General features: G+C 38.4%; 1 protein-coding gene across 1 annotated transcript; it reads left to right on the top strand.

Moving 5' to 3' along the window:
* Window positions 1-1,260: 1,260 nt before the first annotated feature.
* LOC107286358 (matrix metalloproteinase-18) lies at window positions 1,261-9,310 on the top strand. The gene is made up of 6 exons (XM_015814714.2): window positions 1,261-1,425; window positions 3,194-3,411; window positions 3,508-3,653; window positions 6,046-6,171; window positions 6,521-6,682; window positions 8,795-9,310. Exons 1-6 carry the CDS (start codon window positions 1,315-1,317, stop codon window positions 8,806-8,808), a joined length of 777 nt encoding a protein of 258 aa, XP_015670200.1. The 5' UTR covers window positions 1,261-1,314; the 3' UTR covers window positions 8,809-9,310.
* Window positions 9,311-18,799: the final 9,489 nt, after the last annotated feature.

Genomic DNA, 18,799 nt, shown 5'->3' with positions numbered 1-18,799 from the left:
GGTGTATGTAATGTCACCAGCTAATCCTTTCAACTCAGAAATACCTCAGGGCCTCGGACACAGTTGCAATGCGATGCAATCCAGATATTAACTCTGCTGAGTAGCCTTCCAAATTCTCCCAAAGGCAGCTATGTATTACCTTCAGCTGAGAAAGATTGCAAGCTTGCAAACAAAAATAAGCTTAATACGATATTGTAAGCAATCCAATGCATTTACCTATGTTCATGATTCTGAAGATTTCCAACACTTAATTTTCTAACATGATCATGCAGAACAATACATATAAAACAGAGAGGGGGTTTCAGTCTCGTGGTCATGGGCCACATATTGTCTTTTATTATACCTCCCCATGGATTCCACTGAGGTCATTAGCTGTTCTGTGGCAATCAGATAAAAATTTTCTGTATGCTTGGAACAGCTTTAATCAGGGAGGTCAGTGAAAAATGACAAAACAATGATTTAATTTGTTTTTATTTCATTCAATTAAAGGGTTCATTTTTATTTTCCAGCAGTTTTAAGCTGCTTCACCATGAAATAATACCTCAGTAGTAGAAGTGACACTGATATTTTTAAAAAAATTGAATGTGAGAAAAAGTGAAACTGAATAATCCTATTAAATTACTTATATTACCTTTGCAATGTTTTCTTTGTTTATAGATACAAAGTAGAAAGTCGCTGTAGGCCAATTAACAGGGCTCTGGTTCCAGACCAGTTTCTTTACCTCACACTAACTTGAGTCCTACACTTAAGAAATATTTTTACCTATGACTATCAAAACTTAATTTTTATGGCTGCCATCTTGTAATAGTCCGAATTGTTGCAGCCCAGCTCTGTTTGTGACTTCAGCCCCTTCCTTTTCTTGGCAACATTTCTTGAATGTTCCTGTCTTGTATTTCTACTACCACCACCACAATTAGGTTGGGCTGGGAGAATTCAATGCATTTTTATTGAGTAAATTTCACACATTCTTCCTAATAAATATCTCTAGCTCAATTTAAGGAAGTCAGTTTTTCTGTATTTTTAGTGTCATAAAAGACAGTAATACAAGAGTGATGTCGATGGCTTCCTGTGTAGGGCTGACATTAGCGGGGGGGGGGGGGTTCACCTATTGTAGAATTATTTAAAATATTACATAAACTGTTTAAAACATTACATAAATTTACAAAACCACAGACAGTACAATAGAATGAGTCACTAGGGAACTAGCAGTAAAATCCATTGGTCCTCTATAAATACAGGATGTGATCCTTGGGTGGCAGGCATCACAGATCCAAAGTCTTCTCCTTTAGCACCGAGTTTGCAATTAGGGTCATTATGAAGTACATCGTGATCTGTGCCACAGTTTTTCTGCCTTCTTTATTTGCTATCCCACTAGATTCTGGTGCTAAAGTTGGACCAAGTGCTGAAGACATCAAATTTCTACAAGTAAGTTCCATCAAAACCTCATATCTTCTATAGATCTGCTGCTATCCTAAATTTTACTATTTTAAAATTAATTATTTACTTAGGTAATATAAATCTTTATTGTGCATTCATAGTATGTTATTTCTGCATCCATAACACTGCCTTTTCCCCCCATCATGCTACTCAAGTTTATGTGTGTTGTTTTCTATGGTGGCATTCCATCCATGTGCTGACTTATCCCATGCTTTCCTAATGAAGTATTTCCATCCTGATCTGACTCTTGTAATTGTTTAACTTCTTTCCATTATTGTTTAGAAAGTATATAATACTGTATATATACAAAGTCTATGATAGGCATTTCAACTTAACATGAGCATTTCCAAAAACACTGACAGAGATACAGAGAGAGAAAGAGAAGTTACTTTTATGAAGTCGCATATCTTTTTTCTTTCTACTGACCATCGCTTATGGTGTCAAAAGCAAAATAAATAAATAAATCTGTGATTTAAGAAATTGGCAAGTTTAGCAGGAGTAAGGAATGGCAGTTGAATTCCATTAAAAATAGAACAGTCTTCTTCTACTTAGCTTCTCATGATAATGGGTCATATAACTAGAACTTTGAACCTGGAAGAAATGTCAAAGATTGAGTGGTCTAACTTTTAGTTGTTGAAAGAATTCTATCACAGGCTTCCATAATTTTTACTAATTTATTTTTCAAATTTATATGGGCACTCATCTCTTATGATGTATCTTGTCTACAGCTCTATTAATTACCCAGTTGGCATCCTTATTAGATAACTACATTGCCTCTTCCCTGAGTATATTCATTAAAATTTGGTTCTTGCTTTACAGGATAGCCACCCGAATAAATGAAAACTGACTGGCAATGTTTGGTGGGAAAGGATGAAAATGGTGGCAAATCACCAATTACTGTACAATATAATGTACACATTAAATAAATACAGCACCGTTTGTTAGTATCAAGTCTATAGCAGGATAGAGAGTGCAAATGGGAATAGCGAGTTTTATGCCAATATAATTTTCTGGCCAATTAATGACTGATGGATGTTGCTTTCATTTCCCCATGAGGAAACATGGCACAAAAAAAATCTAAAAAATGCTAGAATTTGAAAAAGAGTAAAGATGAATAACCAAATCTCAAAAATACTGTGTTATCCTATGGAATATTTGACTAACTTCATAGTAAGTGACTAGTTGTGTTTGAATGATTCTCTATAAACCAAGGAGAGAAGACAATAATGAAATACAAAGCCAGCTTGGGGGATGGATAGATGGATGGGTAGATAGATATATGTGTGTGTATATATAATATACATACACACATATATACATACATCTCCAAGCTGGCTTTGTGCCTAAAGGATGGAGCAGACTTCTCCAGCACTGCGCATCAGGTAACATATGTGTCTGTTGTTCAGGGATGGTTACCTAGTTGTTCCATTTACATTTCTTCAAATATAACTTTCTGGCTTTACATCATATGGACTAAACCAGGGGTCCACGACCCCCAGTCCGTGGACCAGTACCAGGCCGCAGCCTGCCAGCAACTGGTCTGCACAAACAAGCAAAGCCCCATCCACAGGATGCAGGTAGCACACAAAACCATGCACCCTCCGGTCCGTGGAAAAACCTCTCTCCATGGAACCGGTCCCTGGTGCCCAAAAGGTTGGGGACCTCTGGACTAAACATTTTTTCCTGTGCATTCAGAAAAATAGCCTGGTACAAAAGATGCATTAAACATTAATGATTTTCTTCTTTCATGATGTAGGTTTATCTTGACAAATTCTTCCCAACGTACCATAAAGATGGCAGCAGCCTGGAAGAGAGACTCAGACAAATGCAGGAATTCTTCCATTTGACGGTCACTGGGAAAATGGACAAACAAACCGTAAATGTAATGAAACGGCCCCGATGTGGAGTCTCAGATGTCTCAGAAGGGCATAAAGCTGGAACAAGAATCTGGAATAAAAGAGTGCTCACATACAGGTTAATTACATCTTTAGGAGTTGTTTTATAAAAATAATTTACCGGTTACATTATTTCTTACATAGTAATATTTTGTAATTCTTCTATTGATTAAAGGATTAATAATTACACTCCGGATTTGCCAAGAAGCACGGTAAATACAGCTATAGCAAAGGCATTCCGCGTTTGGAGTGATGTGACTCCGCTGAGTTTCCAGAAAGTTTTCAGACCTGCTGACATTGAAATATTTTTTGCACATGGTGGTAAGGTTACCTGTTTTTATCAACTAGCTCTCAAATATGCATTTTTCACACGATTCCTATCCCTTTCTGAAGCATTATTTACATTTTCTCTGCTTTCACTGATCACATTTGAAGAGTCAAGGCTGAAGAGTCAAGAGTAAAACCCAGTGGGCAACCCCCTCCCTAGAAGGGTTGATGCTTAAATTAAAATCATTTCAACATCAGTTCATGGGAAATAGTAGTTCTACTCTAATCTGTATTGGTCAGACTCCATCTCAAATGGTCATCCAGCTGTAGACTGTTTTTTAAAAACTTCAGTTAACTGAAGAGCCCTGGTGGTGCGGTGGATAAAATGCAGCATTGCAGGCTAATTCTGCCCACAGCCTGAGTTCGATCCTGACAGGGCTCAAGGTTAACTCAGTTTTCTATCCTTCTGAAGTTGGTAAAATGAGCACCCAGATTGTTGGGAGCAATATGCAAATAATTCTTACACTGTAAACCACCCAGAGAGTTCTGTAAAGCACTATGGGGTGGTATATAAGCCTAAATGCTATTGCTATTGCTCACTGGAATGGGTTCACAGAAAGATTGCCAAGATGATGTAAAAAATTAAACATTTGTCCTGTGAGGAGATATTGATGGAACTGGATATATTTAATCTTGAGAAGAGGAAGAACACTTTTTTCAAAAACCTGAAAGGATGTCACACCCAGCTGAAGGAAGGCAGATTCCATTGACCATGAGCAATTTAATTAATTACCAAGGTGGGGGAAAGATCCCCTTTTCACTACATGTGTTGAAGAAAAGGTTACATAGTTGTGTAGTTATTCATCAGGGATTGTTTCATTGATTGAAGAATCTTTCCATTTCTCTGCTGGCTTCCTTTTCCTCACCTCTTCAGATCATTTCAGATATATTAGCAAGGCTTAAAAATTATTGCTGTTTTGAAACCACTGCAATAATATTTTGTTCTGTGAAACGATTGACGGTTGTGGGTGACTTGCTGCTTGCTATATTCTGTGAGTTCTCTTGGATCAAATCAATGTCTATAGTCCTGATATCCAAGAATTATCAAAGCTGGGTGTCCCAAAGATGTTTTTCAAAAGGTAACTGAATTTACTTGCTTTTTTTCCTAGAAAATGTTTTACTTCTCATCCAAGAAGCTTCTTCAGTTCTGACCGAATGATGGAGAATGGAAAGATTTATATTCTTTGCAGTCAGCTGGTTGCTAGCACTCTTAAGAATGGACTTTCAGAGTGCTAACAACCAGATGACTGCAAAGAATATAAACCCTTTCATTCCCTACCATTCAGTTAGAACTGAAGAAGCTACTTGGATGAGAAGTGAAATATTTTCAAAGGGGAAAAAAAAGAAAATCCAGTTGCTTTTTGAAAGGCACTTTGGGGATAACCATGACTTGGATGGTTGAGAATCTCCACAGACATATCATAGCTGGGTTTAAAAATTCAGATGACCACTAGATAGAAGCAGAGAGTTACCATTTATGTAAGTCTTTGCTGCCATCTATTTGGATTCTTGCATCTGAATATGGTTTTCCTAAGAATTAATGATGAGTCTTCCTTTCTTTATGTCTTTCCTGCTTGAACAATAAACATGGGAGAAAATGAAAAATCTTTAATCAAGGAATACCTCTCAGTTAATATAAATTAGAGGTATGGTTCTGTTTAAAAATTACATTCATTCACAAATAAGCAGCTTTGAAAAGATTCCCAAGCAATTACAGATAGTCCTCGACTTACGATCACAATTCAGCCCAGAATTTATGTTGCTAAGTGAGACATTCATTAAGTGAATTTTGTCCCATTTTACAACCTTTCTTGCCACATTTGTTAAGTGAATCACTGCAGTTGTTAAGTTGGTAACACGGTTGTTGAATCTGGCTTCCCCACTGACTTTGCTTGTCAGAAGTTCACAAAAAATGGTCACATGACCCTGGGACACTGCGACCGTCATAAGTATGAACCAGTTGCCAAGCATACAAATGTAAATCATGTGATGCTATAACGGTCATAAGTGCTCATAAATGGTCATAAGTCACTTTTTTCAGTGCCGTGGTAACTTCAAACAGTCACTAAATGAACTGTTGTAAGTCGAGGACTAGCCAACGTTTGGTTAACATTCCAGTCTTCCTATCTCTCCCTCTGGAGCCATCACTCACACCTTGAGAGACGCTTTGGCGACATGATTTAAGCTCTGTAAGTCTTGTAGCTAAGCCAGGAGTTATCACTGCATCACTGTCACCCCTGGCATATTCATAATGCATGATTATATGGATAGTGAAAATCACAAAAAAGGGATTAGGTCTACCTAAGGGTGTTGAAAATGGCAGCATAATGCTCCTAACCTAACGTCTTATTCATTGGTGGCTTATATGTTACATTTCAAATTTTAGAACATGGTGATAATAACCCTTTCGACCGCCAAGGAGGTGTTTTGGCTCACGCTTACTATCCTGGACCAGGAATTGGGGGAGATGCACATTTTGATGAAGCAGAGAGATGGTCAGAGTATAACAGAGGTAAGTCACTCATTAACTATTTGAGGTTATTGCTCATCTATTTTATAATAAAAGTTACTGCCAAGACCGATAACGTCATAAACAAAGAGTACTCAATCACAACTTAGCAATCCGGCGATACCTGAAGACCGCTGAAACATTTGCCCCTGAATTGCAATGTTTGTATAACAAGGGAAATCACATTTTATATTATACTGAGATTAAACCCAATCTTATTTTCATCCTGGCCCCTGTCATGAGAGTCAAACAGAGTTCTAGCCCTGAAAAGGCATTAAGTATAATCTTGGGATATAGGAGGCCATATATTAGTTTCTGCTAAATGACTCGTTTTTCTTCTTTTTCGTTTTAGAGACCAACCTGTTCCTTGTTGCTGCACATGAATTTGGTCATGCCTTAGGACTTAGCCATTCTAATGTCATTGGCTCTTTGATGTACCCAACATATACTTACACAAACCCAAACTACTTCCGTCTCCCAAGTAACGACAGACAAAGAATTCAGAGATTTTATGGTAAGTTCAGCATGAAGTTTCTAATTCTTATGCTGAAGTGCATTTTGATCAGTCTCCAACCTTTGGCTGTACTCACTTTCTACGGGCGCTGTTGTTGGCTAGGAGTGACATTAACTAGTACACAACAAATGTTTTTATAGCCTCTTTTTCTCTTGGAGCTCAAGATGGCTTACAGGGGGAAGTTTCCCCTAGTCTTATTTTCTCTCCAAAATACCATGTTTTTCCCTGTATAAGACACCCTGTTCAAAAATCAGGTGCGTCTTATACAAGTGCAGCGTCTTATACACAGAAAAATAATGGTAACCTCCGCAGCCCAGGGCATGCCTGTATGGGTTGCCATGCCGCCTGGTGCAGGTGTCAAGCCCTAATGGGGCAAGATCGTGGGCCGTCCGAATCTCTGGATTTGCCGGCTCAGCTGTTCGGTGCTCTGCCGAACAGCTGATCGGCATGGAGAAACTCGCACACCAGAGCGTCTTTTCCATTTTATAGACGGAAAAATACGGTACTGTTGTGAGCTAATTAGGACTAAGAGAAAGTTAATGGATTGAAACCATCTACTGAGATCTCTGGATGAAAGGGGACTTGAACTTAGCCATCTCCAGTCAAAGTCCAACAATTTAGCCACTCATTATACTGGACATATATTGGCTGGCTTTGTCATTGAATTGAGTTTTTGCCATACCACAATGGATGAAAACTACTAAGAAACTGAAAAGAGTTATAAATATAAATTATCCCTGCTCTGCCTTTCAATCAAAAAGGAAGAGACCTTGGAGGTCTTCTACTCTAACCCTGCTCAAGGAGGAGACCCTATATCATTTCAGACAAATAGCTGTCCAGTCTCTTCATAAAAGCTTCCAATGAAGGACCACCCACAACTTCTGAAGGCAAGCCATTCCACTGGTTAATTGTTCTCATCATTAGGAAGTTCTAGGTTGGTTCTCTCCTTGATTAATCTCCATCTAATATTCCTTAGTTAGGCTTTATTCTATTCATCTATTAATGCAGCCTAGGATTGCATTGGCTTTTCTGGCTGTCACTGCACACTGCTGGCTCATATTTAAGTGATTGTCCATTAGGCTCCAAGATCCCTCTCACAGTTGCTACTATTGAGCAATTCCACGTATTCTATACTTATATATTTGGTTTTTCTTGCCTAAGTGTAAAACCTTACTTTTCTCTACATTGAATTTCCTTTTATTAGATAGGGCCAGTGGTGGGATTCAGCCAGTTTGCACCACTTTGGCAGAATCGGTAGCTAATTTTTTGTTGCCCAGGCCCAGAATGGACTTCTGAAAGTGGCATCCACACAGAGAACTGGTTGTTCACATACTTGAATCCCACCATTGGATAGGGCCCAATGTTCAAGCCTGTTGTTTAAAATGATTCCTGGCATTTTCAAGCCCTAATGGATATAGACCAGGCATGTCAAACTGCCAGCCCGTGGACCGGATGCGTCATGCCAAAACCGCACCCACCCCATTGCCAGCAATGGGGAAAAAGTCGCAATACGTCACACGACATCACGTGAGTTTGACATGCCTGACATAGTCTTTCCAATTTTATTCATTTAAAAGATTTGTATGGACACCCATCTTAAACTCTTGGTAGCTCACAACAACAATAAAACCCAATAACTATAAAACCATAAACCAAAAACTTGGTGGCTCCACTATCACCTTAGGGAATCACACAGGCAGCTCCAAATATCCTCATTCTATTTATCTCCTCTCCCTCTTCTATCCCAAAGATTCAGGGAGGAACCAGTCTGACTTTTTTCTGATATTATCTTGTTTCCCAGATTTAAGAAATGCTTCAGCCCTTTTTCCTTACATAACAGTCCTTGCCTATTTCTTCAAAATTATCTCCCTGATTCTCCACAGTAAGGTTGGCACCAGGTTTATTGGACAAGAGCCCACCACGGATTTATCCGATTCCTGATTCTGTCCTAACCAGCCTATTGTAGCAGAACAAAGCAGTTTAGTCTTCTTTTTATTTAGCAAATCTGCTCTGGAAAAACAATGGTGTACCTATGTTTATCCTATGGGTTCAAACATTTATACTTTTTTTTTTTTAATTCCCTTTAACAATATCCTTCTTTTTCTTTCCTAGGAACAAGGAAATGAAACCATTGAAGAACCTATTGTATTTAAATGTCATGGAAGAATTTATATATTGCACAAGTTTACAACATAGTAAAAGCAGCAAAAGTTTGGTTGCCTGCTTGATAATGGGGGAAAACGAGTAGACTGAACTTTTGTTATGGAAGCTACGTTGGTTGTTGATTAGCTTTCTGGTCCAATTTAAAATGCATGGTGTGCATGTTTAATGGTCTACAATCCAACATCAAACCAACACCAACCTTGTTGGCATGCAGGGAAACCACCAAGATCTGGTTATATCAGAAATCCTTTGGGGATTGATATATGTTAGATTCCGTCTCTCAGTTATTAATTTGGGGATCTGGTTATTTTCTTTTCCTTCTAATTATTCCTTGTAATGGGATATGTTCTTTGGATGTTTTTGTACCTACACCTAGCTAATAAATTACCCAACCGTTTCTTATGTTGTGATCTAGGAAGCCTTTGTATTTTCTTCTGTGTGTAATAAAGTCTAATCGGAGGACAGGTGTGTGTTGCCTTTGTGTATATGTGTGTGAATTTGCATGTGAATCCGTTTTTGCTTTCTCCTCAAGTTGTGTCTGTGTCTGCACTGGGAACCTCAGGATGTGTTTAATCCAGAACATAAGCGATAGAGCTTTTTCTGGCAAAGAGGTGTGTATGTGTGTGTGAGAGGGAGAGGGGGAGAGGGAAGGAGGGAGGGAGAGAGGGGGGGAATGAATTCAAGCAATTGTTAGTTTCTCCAGGCAGGTTGCCTTTCAGGTACCCACCCCCCCCCCACATTCAGGGGGATGAACTAGATGATCCCATACGTCCTTCCCAACCTTGCCTTCTGAGAATACCACTCAGAAAAGGGATAAGAAAAAAGAAGTAGGAGACCGAGGTGATTTCTGTCTACTTATCTACTTTGCACTGCGTCAAAACCTCAAAACGTATGCAAAGCAGATGATGTACATGCTATTGAAATTTCATTATTATGAACTTTAACTGCTAAAATGGTGCATCATTGGGCAACAATTTTTGAACCAAGGGACCTTGTACGAGCTAACTTGTAGCATATGTCCAACATTTAGTACCTTTGACTGCCAAGGGAATGAAATTTGGGAAGCTTTGACTGCTTCAGTGCTACCAGATGCTGCTGAACTGACAGGTTACTGCTGCAGTCAGAATAATCTTCATTTTCAACATTTCATAATAGTAAGGCTGATTGTACTGATTTTATTCATAATGGTATCAGCATCTGATGGTTCTCTTGTTTTCCCAATACTTTCTTTACTTTTTTAATGAAGAAATTACCAAAGCACTGCTGTACCTGTGACACATCTTAATAGGAGAAAAAAAAGTACTAATTTTGCAAGATCACCCAAACTCAAGAGATTCGTTCATAGATGCCTACTGCTAATAGCAATCACATGAACATTCCCAGACATGCATTGTGATGTCCTAAAACAAACACTGCCAATGCTATATGTCAGTGTTTCTCAACCTCAGCAATGTTAATGTCATGGTTCCGACAGATGAAACTCTTCAAAGAACTTTGAGGCATTGTTTACCTTAAAGAATCTTTATTCAAGTTGCATGGCATTGGCAGTACATGGTGAAGCCGAAATCTGAATTCCCCTCCCCTGAGTACATAGTATCAAAGCACAATTCCCTCCTCCAATTAACAGTCATAAATCACATTCTCCAATTAGTTTGAATTGCAGGCTTTCCCTCCTTATCTCTGACCACCAATTCTTATCATCTCTTGTTTCAAGGTCTGAATTGATACACTAGTACAATATTGTTATGTCTAATTAACTCCCACCACATTCCGCCTCCTCCCATAGCATCATCTAATTCTAAGAGTAAAGCATAAGAAAGAAAAAGGCTGCATCTTCATATGTTCTCAAGGCAAGAACAACCAATGTTAGCAGCATTGACAGTTAAGAAGCATGGACTTCAATCCCCAGAATTCTTCAGCCAACATTGCTGGCTGAGGAATTCTTCGAGATGAAGTCCACCCATCTTAAAGTGGCTGAGGTTGAGAAACACTACATAGTGTATGCAATTGCATGCCAATATGAAAAGCACGTAGAAAAGTCACAGGGTTAGTGACTAGACACATTTTGTCACTTGTCTTCCTTTCTTCATCTCACAATGATCTCAATGTTTATCTCACAGATTTCAAGAGTAAGATATTCAAGATCTCATGAGATTTGTGAAGTTTGGCCATGTATCTATATAATATATTGGTTTGTCTGATAATCCTACTGTTTGAGAAACCAGGTCTATTTTGATTTAGCATAACTTATTAAACAAGATGCATATAGACAGATTTAATCATAGTTTCAATTGGGAAAATGTGACAATCCTAGACCAGGCCAAATCCAAAAGTTCCAGGGAATTTCTAAAAGCCTGGCACTCTGACAAATCAGCCATCAATAGACACATAAACATTAACAACATCCAGGGCTTTTTTTCTCGGAGAAAAGGTGGCGGAACTCAAACCTGGCCACGCCCTCATCAAACCCTAGGACCGCCCCTTTAGAGAACAGGAATGCAAGTAAAATTTGGGAGGGGCTATTTCCGGTGCGGCCGGCCCGGAAAAAGGTGCCGGAACGCGGTTCCGCCGCGTTCCGGCTGAAAAAAAGCCCTGACAACATCTATAGACTATGCAAAAGAGACAATCAACCCCTCCAAAACAGAAAAAGACTCCAGCACCTCCCCACCAGTAATCAGCATTCAGATCAGCATAGATTAACTCCATGGTCAACATCAGACCAACAATCAAGTAAGCAATACCCCAGTCAAGAAACTGCCAAAGAGCCATTAGTAAACAGCCCAACCAAATAATTCCTAAGACTGCCCCCACCCATACAGATAGACAAGACATCAGAATATAAACTGACAGCAAACAGCACTCCTTACTAGCACTGATGATGTTACCTAGTTAGGATAATAAAACGTCTGCAAGAAAACAAACAAGCACAGAGAGCACCAAGGACCCTCAAGATGCATCTGTTTAAAATAACTCCAGGTTTAATCAAAGAATCCTTCATATCTGTTTGTTTTGATTTTTCTTAAACTGATATCCTGGTTGCTTTAACTGGTTGAATTGGATGTGATTAGCATAATCTTATGACAGAAAAAGAAAGAAAGAACTCCATAGAGGTAACGGTAATCTGATATTAATAGAAGCAAAGCATAGAAAGAATACAATATTGCTTTCAAGCAAGAAATACATCACAAAGAATATTATGGGGATTTGTTCAAAAGATGGTCAATGTCTTCTCCTAATTATTATCTCTAGACAATGAATGGTGCCCTACCTGTCATATTACTGACCTTTGTTTTACGTTTATATCTGTCTCCATGAATGCATGAATATGTTTTACTGCAAAGGATGGTTTATACATGACAAGTTATGCTTCTAATATATGCACCAGGTCCAATAGAACTCAGAATAAAGAAATGCAAACTTGGAATAATTACCAGTAATATTTCCCAAGTGAGAATTCAAAAGGGTTAGGGTTAGGGTTGTGGCAAGGCCAGTTTTGGGGAGCTGTTTGCCAGGGTGCAAAATGGGCATCTATGGAGAGTCAAAAGAATCAAGATAGCTGGCCTCAACGCTGGCCTATAAATGTTTAATAGCATTGCATGTATGATATAGCAACAGCACTTAGACTTATATACCTCTTCATACTGCTTTACAGCCGTCTCTAAGTGGTTTACAGAGTCTGCATATTGTGGGCCAACCGTCTGAATCCTCATTTAACCTACAGCAGAAGACTAGAAGACTGAGTCAACCTTGAGCCAGTCAGGATCGAACTGCTGGCAGCCAGCAGAGTTAGCCTCAATGCTGCATTCTAACCACTGCACCATCATGGCTCTTTCATATGCATGAAAAAAGTGACAAGGCTTCTATTATACCTACTAACTTGATTTTCTTTTTTTACTTTTCTGGTGCTAAACAAGCTCCAGCATAGAAGCGATGGACTCGGACAGCAACAAAAAAAAGAAGGAAATGAAAATTGATATGTCTGCCTCATATCAGCATAAGAAGAGCACAAAAGAACACAGTTCCTGATTGCTCATGAATTGCGAGAAGCTTGCTTCAATCTTGAGTTGCTCGTTTACATGATTAAACTAGAACTGAGTCACTGGGTGTGGAAGGTGTACTAACTCACGCACACAAAAGAAGACACAATTACCTAGTGCAGAACATTTTAGATATAGACATACCCCATCTTGCCCTGGTCAGCTTCCTGGATCAACTAACTCCTTTCATGACATATGAAATACTTGAGAGTTAGTCAATTCTAGTTACTCCTAAGTATGAAATAATGTTTCAAAGATGAAAAACAGAGCCTCTGTGTCAGTCATTTTGGTAATTTCCAATCACCCCCAAAACTGCATTATAGAGTAGAAATGAGAAAAGGGAAATTTTCCCCCATTTAATCCAAAGGTGTAAATATTTTTCTTCTTCCCAAGAAGGAAAAGGTTAAAAGAAGAAAGAAGTAACAGCATCTCCAGCTTCCTTTGAGATGATTAGAGCACGGGTGTCAAACTCGCCGCATCACGTGACATGTTGTGACGTATTGTGACTTTTTTCGCATTGCCAGATCTGGGGTGGGCACAGCCTCTGCATGATGCAACTGGCCTGCGGGCTGGCAGTTTGACACCCCTGGATTAGAGGATAACCTTCCTGCATTGTATGGGGCTGGCACACAAAAGTAAATCTACCTGGGGGACAGATCAGTAAATCAATTTTACCATGCCAGTGCAACTACTAATGGCAGAACTAACCATCCTGTTTCCAAAATCCTTTTCATGGATTTAATAATAATCAATACTCTTTTCTGCTTTCTCAGCTTTTGTTTCTGACTCCATTTTGCTGCTCACATTCTGATGTTTTGTTTGCATTTTTACAGGACTACAATGCAATAAACTTGGGAGCACTCAGGAAAAAGCAATAAAAAAACAAGGAATTAATTAGGTAAGATTTATTTCAGTGGTTCAATACAGAGCTGATCCCTTATGAACTGAAGAGATTTTTCTATTGGTGGAAGGCATTGGGACTCAATGACTTCTGTGCTAAAAAAAAAAAAAAAAAAACAGAGCAAGAGAAGATTTGTTGCTGGTTCTTCCACCTACTTTATCTCATGATCTCTCCAGGGTAGATATCCCCCACCCTAACCCATGCATGCTTCCATTCATGGATTCATGTTGCATAAATCAGCTATTCAGAACCTTGGATCTCGCCAATTCTGTCAGTGGATTACTTTGTTGCAATCCAAAGTTTATATACACCATAAAACACACCAGTGCTCTGTTTGTTCATTTCTTAATTTAGGGGAAAGTATGCTACCTCTTCCTTTGAATTTTCAAAACTTTGACAAAAAAAACTTCTTATCCATATGTTTCACGAGAAGTGAAATGGGACCAACATGTTACAGTGCCTTGTCTTCAAGAGAAAAAGAAAGCATTTCAAGAACCATGTGATACGATGAGGCAGGTGTTTCTATCCATCAGAAGCCACCTGCATGAGTTCTAGGGGAAATGAGATAAAGTTCTCTTCTTAGCATTTTCTCTGACTCAGAAGTTAACTGGCTTCTAATCTAAAGGCAAAGACCTTTAAAAGCCCCATGGCACCAGAGGACCCCATCGCCTGATGCTAGTTGCAGCCTTTTGAAGGAAAAGAGCCAAAATCTCACTATGAAAAGCCCTGTATCCATGAATCAATACCTTTCAGGTGAAAAACTGGCAAGCATGCTGTGTTGAAGGGAAAATGAGTAGAATTTACCATTGTCGAATTTTAATGATTACCATGGTGGAATTTTAATGATCACCATGGTGGAATTTTAATGGCTTTGTACATGGATCAGTTAATGAAATGGTTTAGTAATCAACTAATAGTTATCTGTTTGCCTTTCACTTTCAAAAAGAGATATCACAGAATGGTGCAAAATTAGTTCCTCTTCTTAGGTGACAGAAAGAGAATTTCTCAAGCTCAGAAGACTTTGTGGTTAGATACACTTCTTCATTGTTTGAGTAGTCTGATTCAATTATACAAACAATACATTTTTGGGATGTATGTCTTGTGTTAGAGTGAGCTTGAAGCTAACAAAAGAAACAGGTGACTTATATCTAGTTTACCATGAACCTTGAACTATTTTTGAGGTCCACCATTCAGATTACAGAACTGGCAGCACTGCACTTTTTGATTCTTGACTTCCAACATTCAGCTATAGCTAAGCTGCATTAACACAACATGGTAAACTTTACAAGGATACACTCACTAAAGTATTTTTTTAATAAATAGCTTTTATAGTGACATATTAAACTATAAATTAACCATACCAGCAATTTCCGGAAACTGGAAATTTGCTGAATATCTATGGAGATTCTCAGTCAACCAAGTTATGATTATCTCTAAAATGCTTTTTTTTTTCAAAAGGACAACTGGACTTGAAGACGTTTCACTTCTAATCCAAGAAGCTTCTTCAGTTCTATTCACTTCTCAGAACTGAAGAAGCTTCTTGGATGAGAAGTGAAATATCTTGGATATATGCAACATATCAATTTATCTGAATTTGTAATTTGCTTTGTCTTTCAAATTCTTATTCCTGGGCCTGAGGATTTCCACTGATTCGTCTATCAATGCATTCAAATAATTTCTGCTTTTGCTAATTTACTTAAGTAAATTTGGGTTAGCTGGGTTCAGCCAAGGAGAATCTCTTGACACACCTGCTTCTATGTTCTCAGTAAATATTTATTTTTATTGTTAACATGATCCCAACAATAGTTATTATAAGATTGGGAAACTGTATGCCTCACATCTTTATTTTCTACCAAATTTTCCCCGAACTATGATTAAGATTATGACTAGGAAAAACAATTATTATTTTTGGGATCGTGTCAACAATAAATGTAAATATTTATTGAAAACATAAAAGCAGGCGTGTCAAGAGATTCTCCTTAGGTGAACTAAAAAAGTATTCTTTATTTATAACACAAGTAAAGAGGATCCTCTTAGACAAGAAGAGGAATAATTTTCTGCTCTGAGGAGCACCTTTTATATGCTTTTATTTGAGAAAACAACAGACTCCATTTATTACAGTAATTTGACATATTGCTGACAGTTTGTACTAGCATATTACCTTCCATTTAACATGCACCATCCCATAATGTACTCTAGCATGTTTCTGTTAATGCTCATCTAAATATCCAAAACATACCTAAATAGGTATGTTTTCACCATTCTAATCACCTTTTGAGTGCAAAAACCCCTTGCCCTGTTCTTATCAGTTTAACTTCTTACTTGTGCCTCCCTATCTAAGGGATTTAGGAACTGGAGGCAAACAGTCTTTGATCTGCTGTTATCAGATAGGTGACAAACAGTCTAATAATCTTTTATCAGCCTGAAACTTCCTTCACAGTTATTCATATTTTTTCTGGCAATTAAAATCCAAATATATATGAAAGGTGCCCATTTGGCAAGTCAGCCCAAAATTAAACTACTATCTTATCCTACTGTCTTCGTGATACTCATATGTTTACAACTATTCTATTTCAATTGTTTAATCTATACACTTCTGCCTCAATGTTCCCTTTCTATGTTCCTATTCCCATGTTAGCACCATCTTTTCTTAACTATTTCTTCTTTAAAACATTCCTTTTCACCTGGGTCTTTTTGTAGCCAATCTCAGCGCACTTGCATGTGAAAACCCTTTTCATTCTTTATAGACCTGTTTGGAGAGTGGGAGATTGTGAAGTTTATTCATTTATCAAGCAAACAAGCAAGTAAAGATAATCATATTTGTTCACAGCACTGATCTTCACTGAAGAAAGCCTGGCTCTGCCTACTTCATTGATGCCATAAAGTCTCTGATCTACTGATCACAGCCTTAATTTACCAATAATAATGTGTAAGAAGAAGAATGTTTAAAAGTGGCTGGAAGAATGAATGGATGGACAAATACACAAAGACTATGCCACCAATGCACACATGTATTTATATAATACATCCATTTTTCTGAACATCCATTTGTCTCAAATGGTATAGGGCAGGGGTAGGCAACCTTGGCTCTTTTATGACTCGTGGACTTCAACTCCCAGAATTCCTGAGCCAGCATGGAGTTGAAGTCCACGAGTCATAAAAGAGCCAAGGTTGCCTACCCCTGGTATAGGGTCTCCTGCTTGAACAGGGGGTTGGACTAGAACAGGGGTATCAAACTGCCGGCCCGTGGGCTGGTTGCATAATGCGGACGCCACGCCCACCCCAGCTCCAGCAATGCAAAAAAAGTCACATCACATGACGCGGCGAGTTTGACACCCATGGACTAGAAGTTGTCTTCCAACTCTTAGGATGATGATGATGATGATTTGAGATGTTTAGTAATACTCTAATTCCTCTAAACTCTAATAGTAAAGTAAAATTCTAACAGCAATGTTCTAATTCCTCCCATTCTTGGTTATGCAGGCTTACCTTGATCTGATTGATAAAGCAATCAGGCTAACAATAGAACAATGGATCAAAATAATGCAGATGTTCTTCCATTTGAAACAATTAAAGTAATGGAAGAGCCCAGGTGTCCATTGTCCAGATGTCTTGGAATATAATCAATTTCAAAGAGCACCAAAATGGTACAAAAATAGATTGATGTACAGGTAAGATATTTCTATTAGATTTCTGAGAGATAGAAGGAAAAAGGGAAGATCTATTTCCCAATTATATCTTTTGGGTTTTCCTCCATTGCTCAAAGGATTAACAACTACACCCCTGATATGTTTAGATGCAAGGTGGACAAAGCCATAGCAAATGCTCTGAAAATGTGGAGTGATGTGAGTCCCCTGCAGTTCCTAAGAATCACAGGACCTGCTGATATTGAAATTCTTTTTGCATACTTGCTTTTTTATATCAATTTTTATTTATTGGATATTTCTCACATCTGGCAAAGCATGATCGTTGTCTCCCTTTTGTGATAGGCTGGTTCAAGAAACAGACAGAAAAGGAATTAATGTAATGTTTTTTATTGTAGGAAGTGGGAAAGATTGTCAAAGTTTCTCTCTGTCTTATGCTAAACAACATCAAGACAGTGACCTTTGGAGTTTCTTTCTCACCATTGCTTCTATATCATCTCTTCTGCAACTCCTTTCTCAGTTTCCTCATTCCTTTCCTATCCCCAAGATCATCTCTACTTTTTTTTATGGATTACGACATAGAAAATATCAGCTGGTTGTTATTTTACTTGCTAGGAAAAATATCCCTAACCTTTCCCAAATTATTCCTGTGAAAAGCTAGTCTGTCTTGGATTCTGCTCACATTTGTTCCTCCTTCTCCATTACTAGATCATTGGAAGAAGAGGTCTCTACCATGCTGACGTAAGGACCATCTGATGGTGACTTAGCTATCACCAGTAAAGTGGTGAAACCTGGTGACAACGTCTACACAACTAGATCCATTGGTTTAGTCATGAAAGGGGTGAAATCATTAGAAGAGGCACTTAAAAGAATGGAAACTGCTGCAGAGTTGAACATAATTCCTTAGGGAAGGTAAAATGAATTGAAATAGATTGTAATCTTCATTTATTTATTAATCAATTTTATATAGTACAGAGAAGAGCAACAAGGATGATCAGGGGACTGGAGGCTAAAACATATAAGGAACGGTTGCTGGAATTGGGTTTGTCTAGTTTAACAAAGAGAAGGACGAGGGGGGACATGATAGCAGTGTTCCAATATCTCAGGGGCTGCCACAAAGAAGAGGGAGTCAAGCTATTTTCCAAAGCGCCTGAAGGCAGGGCAAGAAGCAATGGATGGAAACTAATCAAGGAGAGAAGCAACCTAGAACTAAGGAGAAACTTCCTGACAGTTAGAACAATTAACCAGTGGAACAACCTGCCTCCAGAAGCAGTGAATGCTCCAACACTGGAAGTTTTTAAGAAGAGACTGGACAGCCATTTGTCTGAAATGGTATAGGGTTTCCTGCCTGAGCAGGGGGTTGGACTAGATG

This window comes from Protobothrops mucrosquamatus, unplaced genomic scaffold (genome assembly GCF_001527695.2).
Source record: "Protobothrops mucrosquamatus isolate PMUCROS unplaced genomic scaffold, P.Mucros_1.0 scaffold277, whole genome shotgun sequence".
Classification (NCBI taxonomy): Eukaryota; Metazoa; Chordata; class Lepidosauria; order Squamata; family Viperidae; genus Protobothrops; species Protobothrops mucrosquamatus.
The sequence above is the reverse complement of the archived record's forward strand: the minus strand, read 5'-3'. Positions and strand labels throughout refer to the sequence as shown.

What these genes read in the sequence shown, in the direction of transcription:
- LOC107286358 (XM_015814714.2), top strand. Translation starts at nt 1,315, where the DNA reads ATGAAGTACATCGTGATCTGTGCCACAGTTTTTCTGCCTTCTTTATTT. An exon ending in AAAAGAGTGCTCACATACAG is followed by an intron (nt 3,412 to 3,507) that starts GTTAATTACATC and finishes TATTGATTAAAG; the next exon opens with GATTAATAATTACACTCCGG. An exon ending in AATATTTTTTGCACATGGTG is followed by an intron (nt 3,654 to 6,045) that starts GTAAGGTTACCT and finishes TTCAAATTTTAG; the next exon opens with AACATGGTGATAATAACCCT.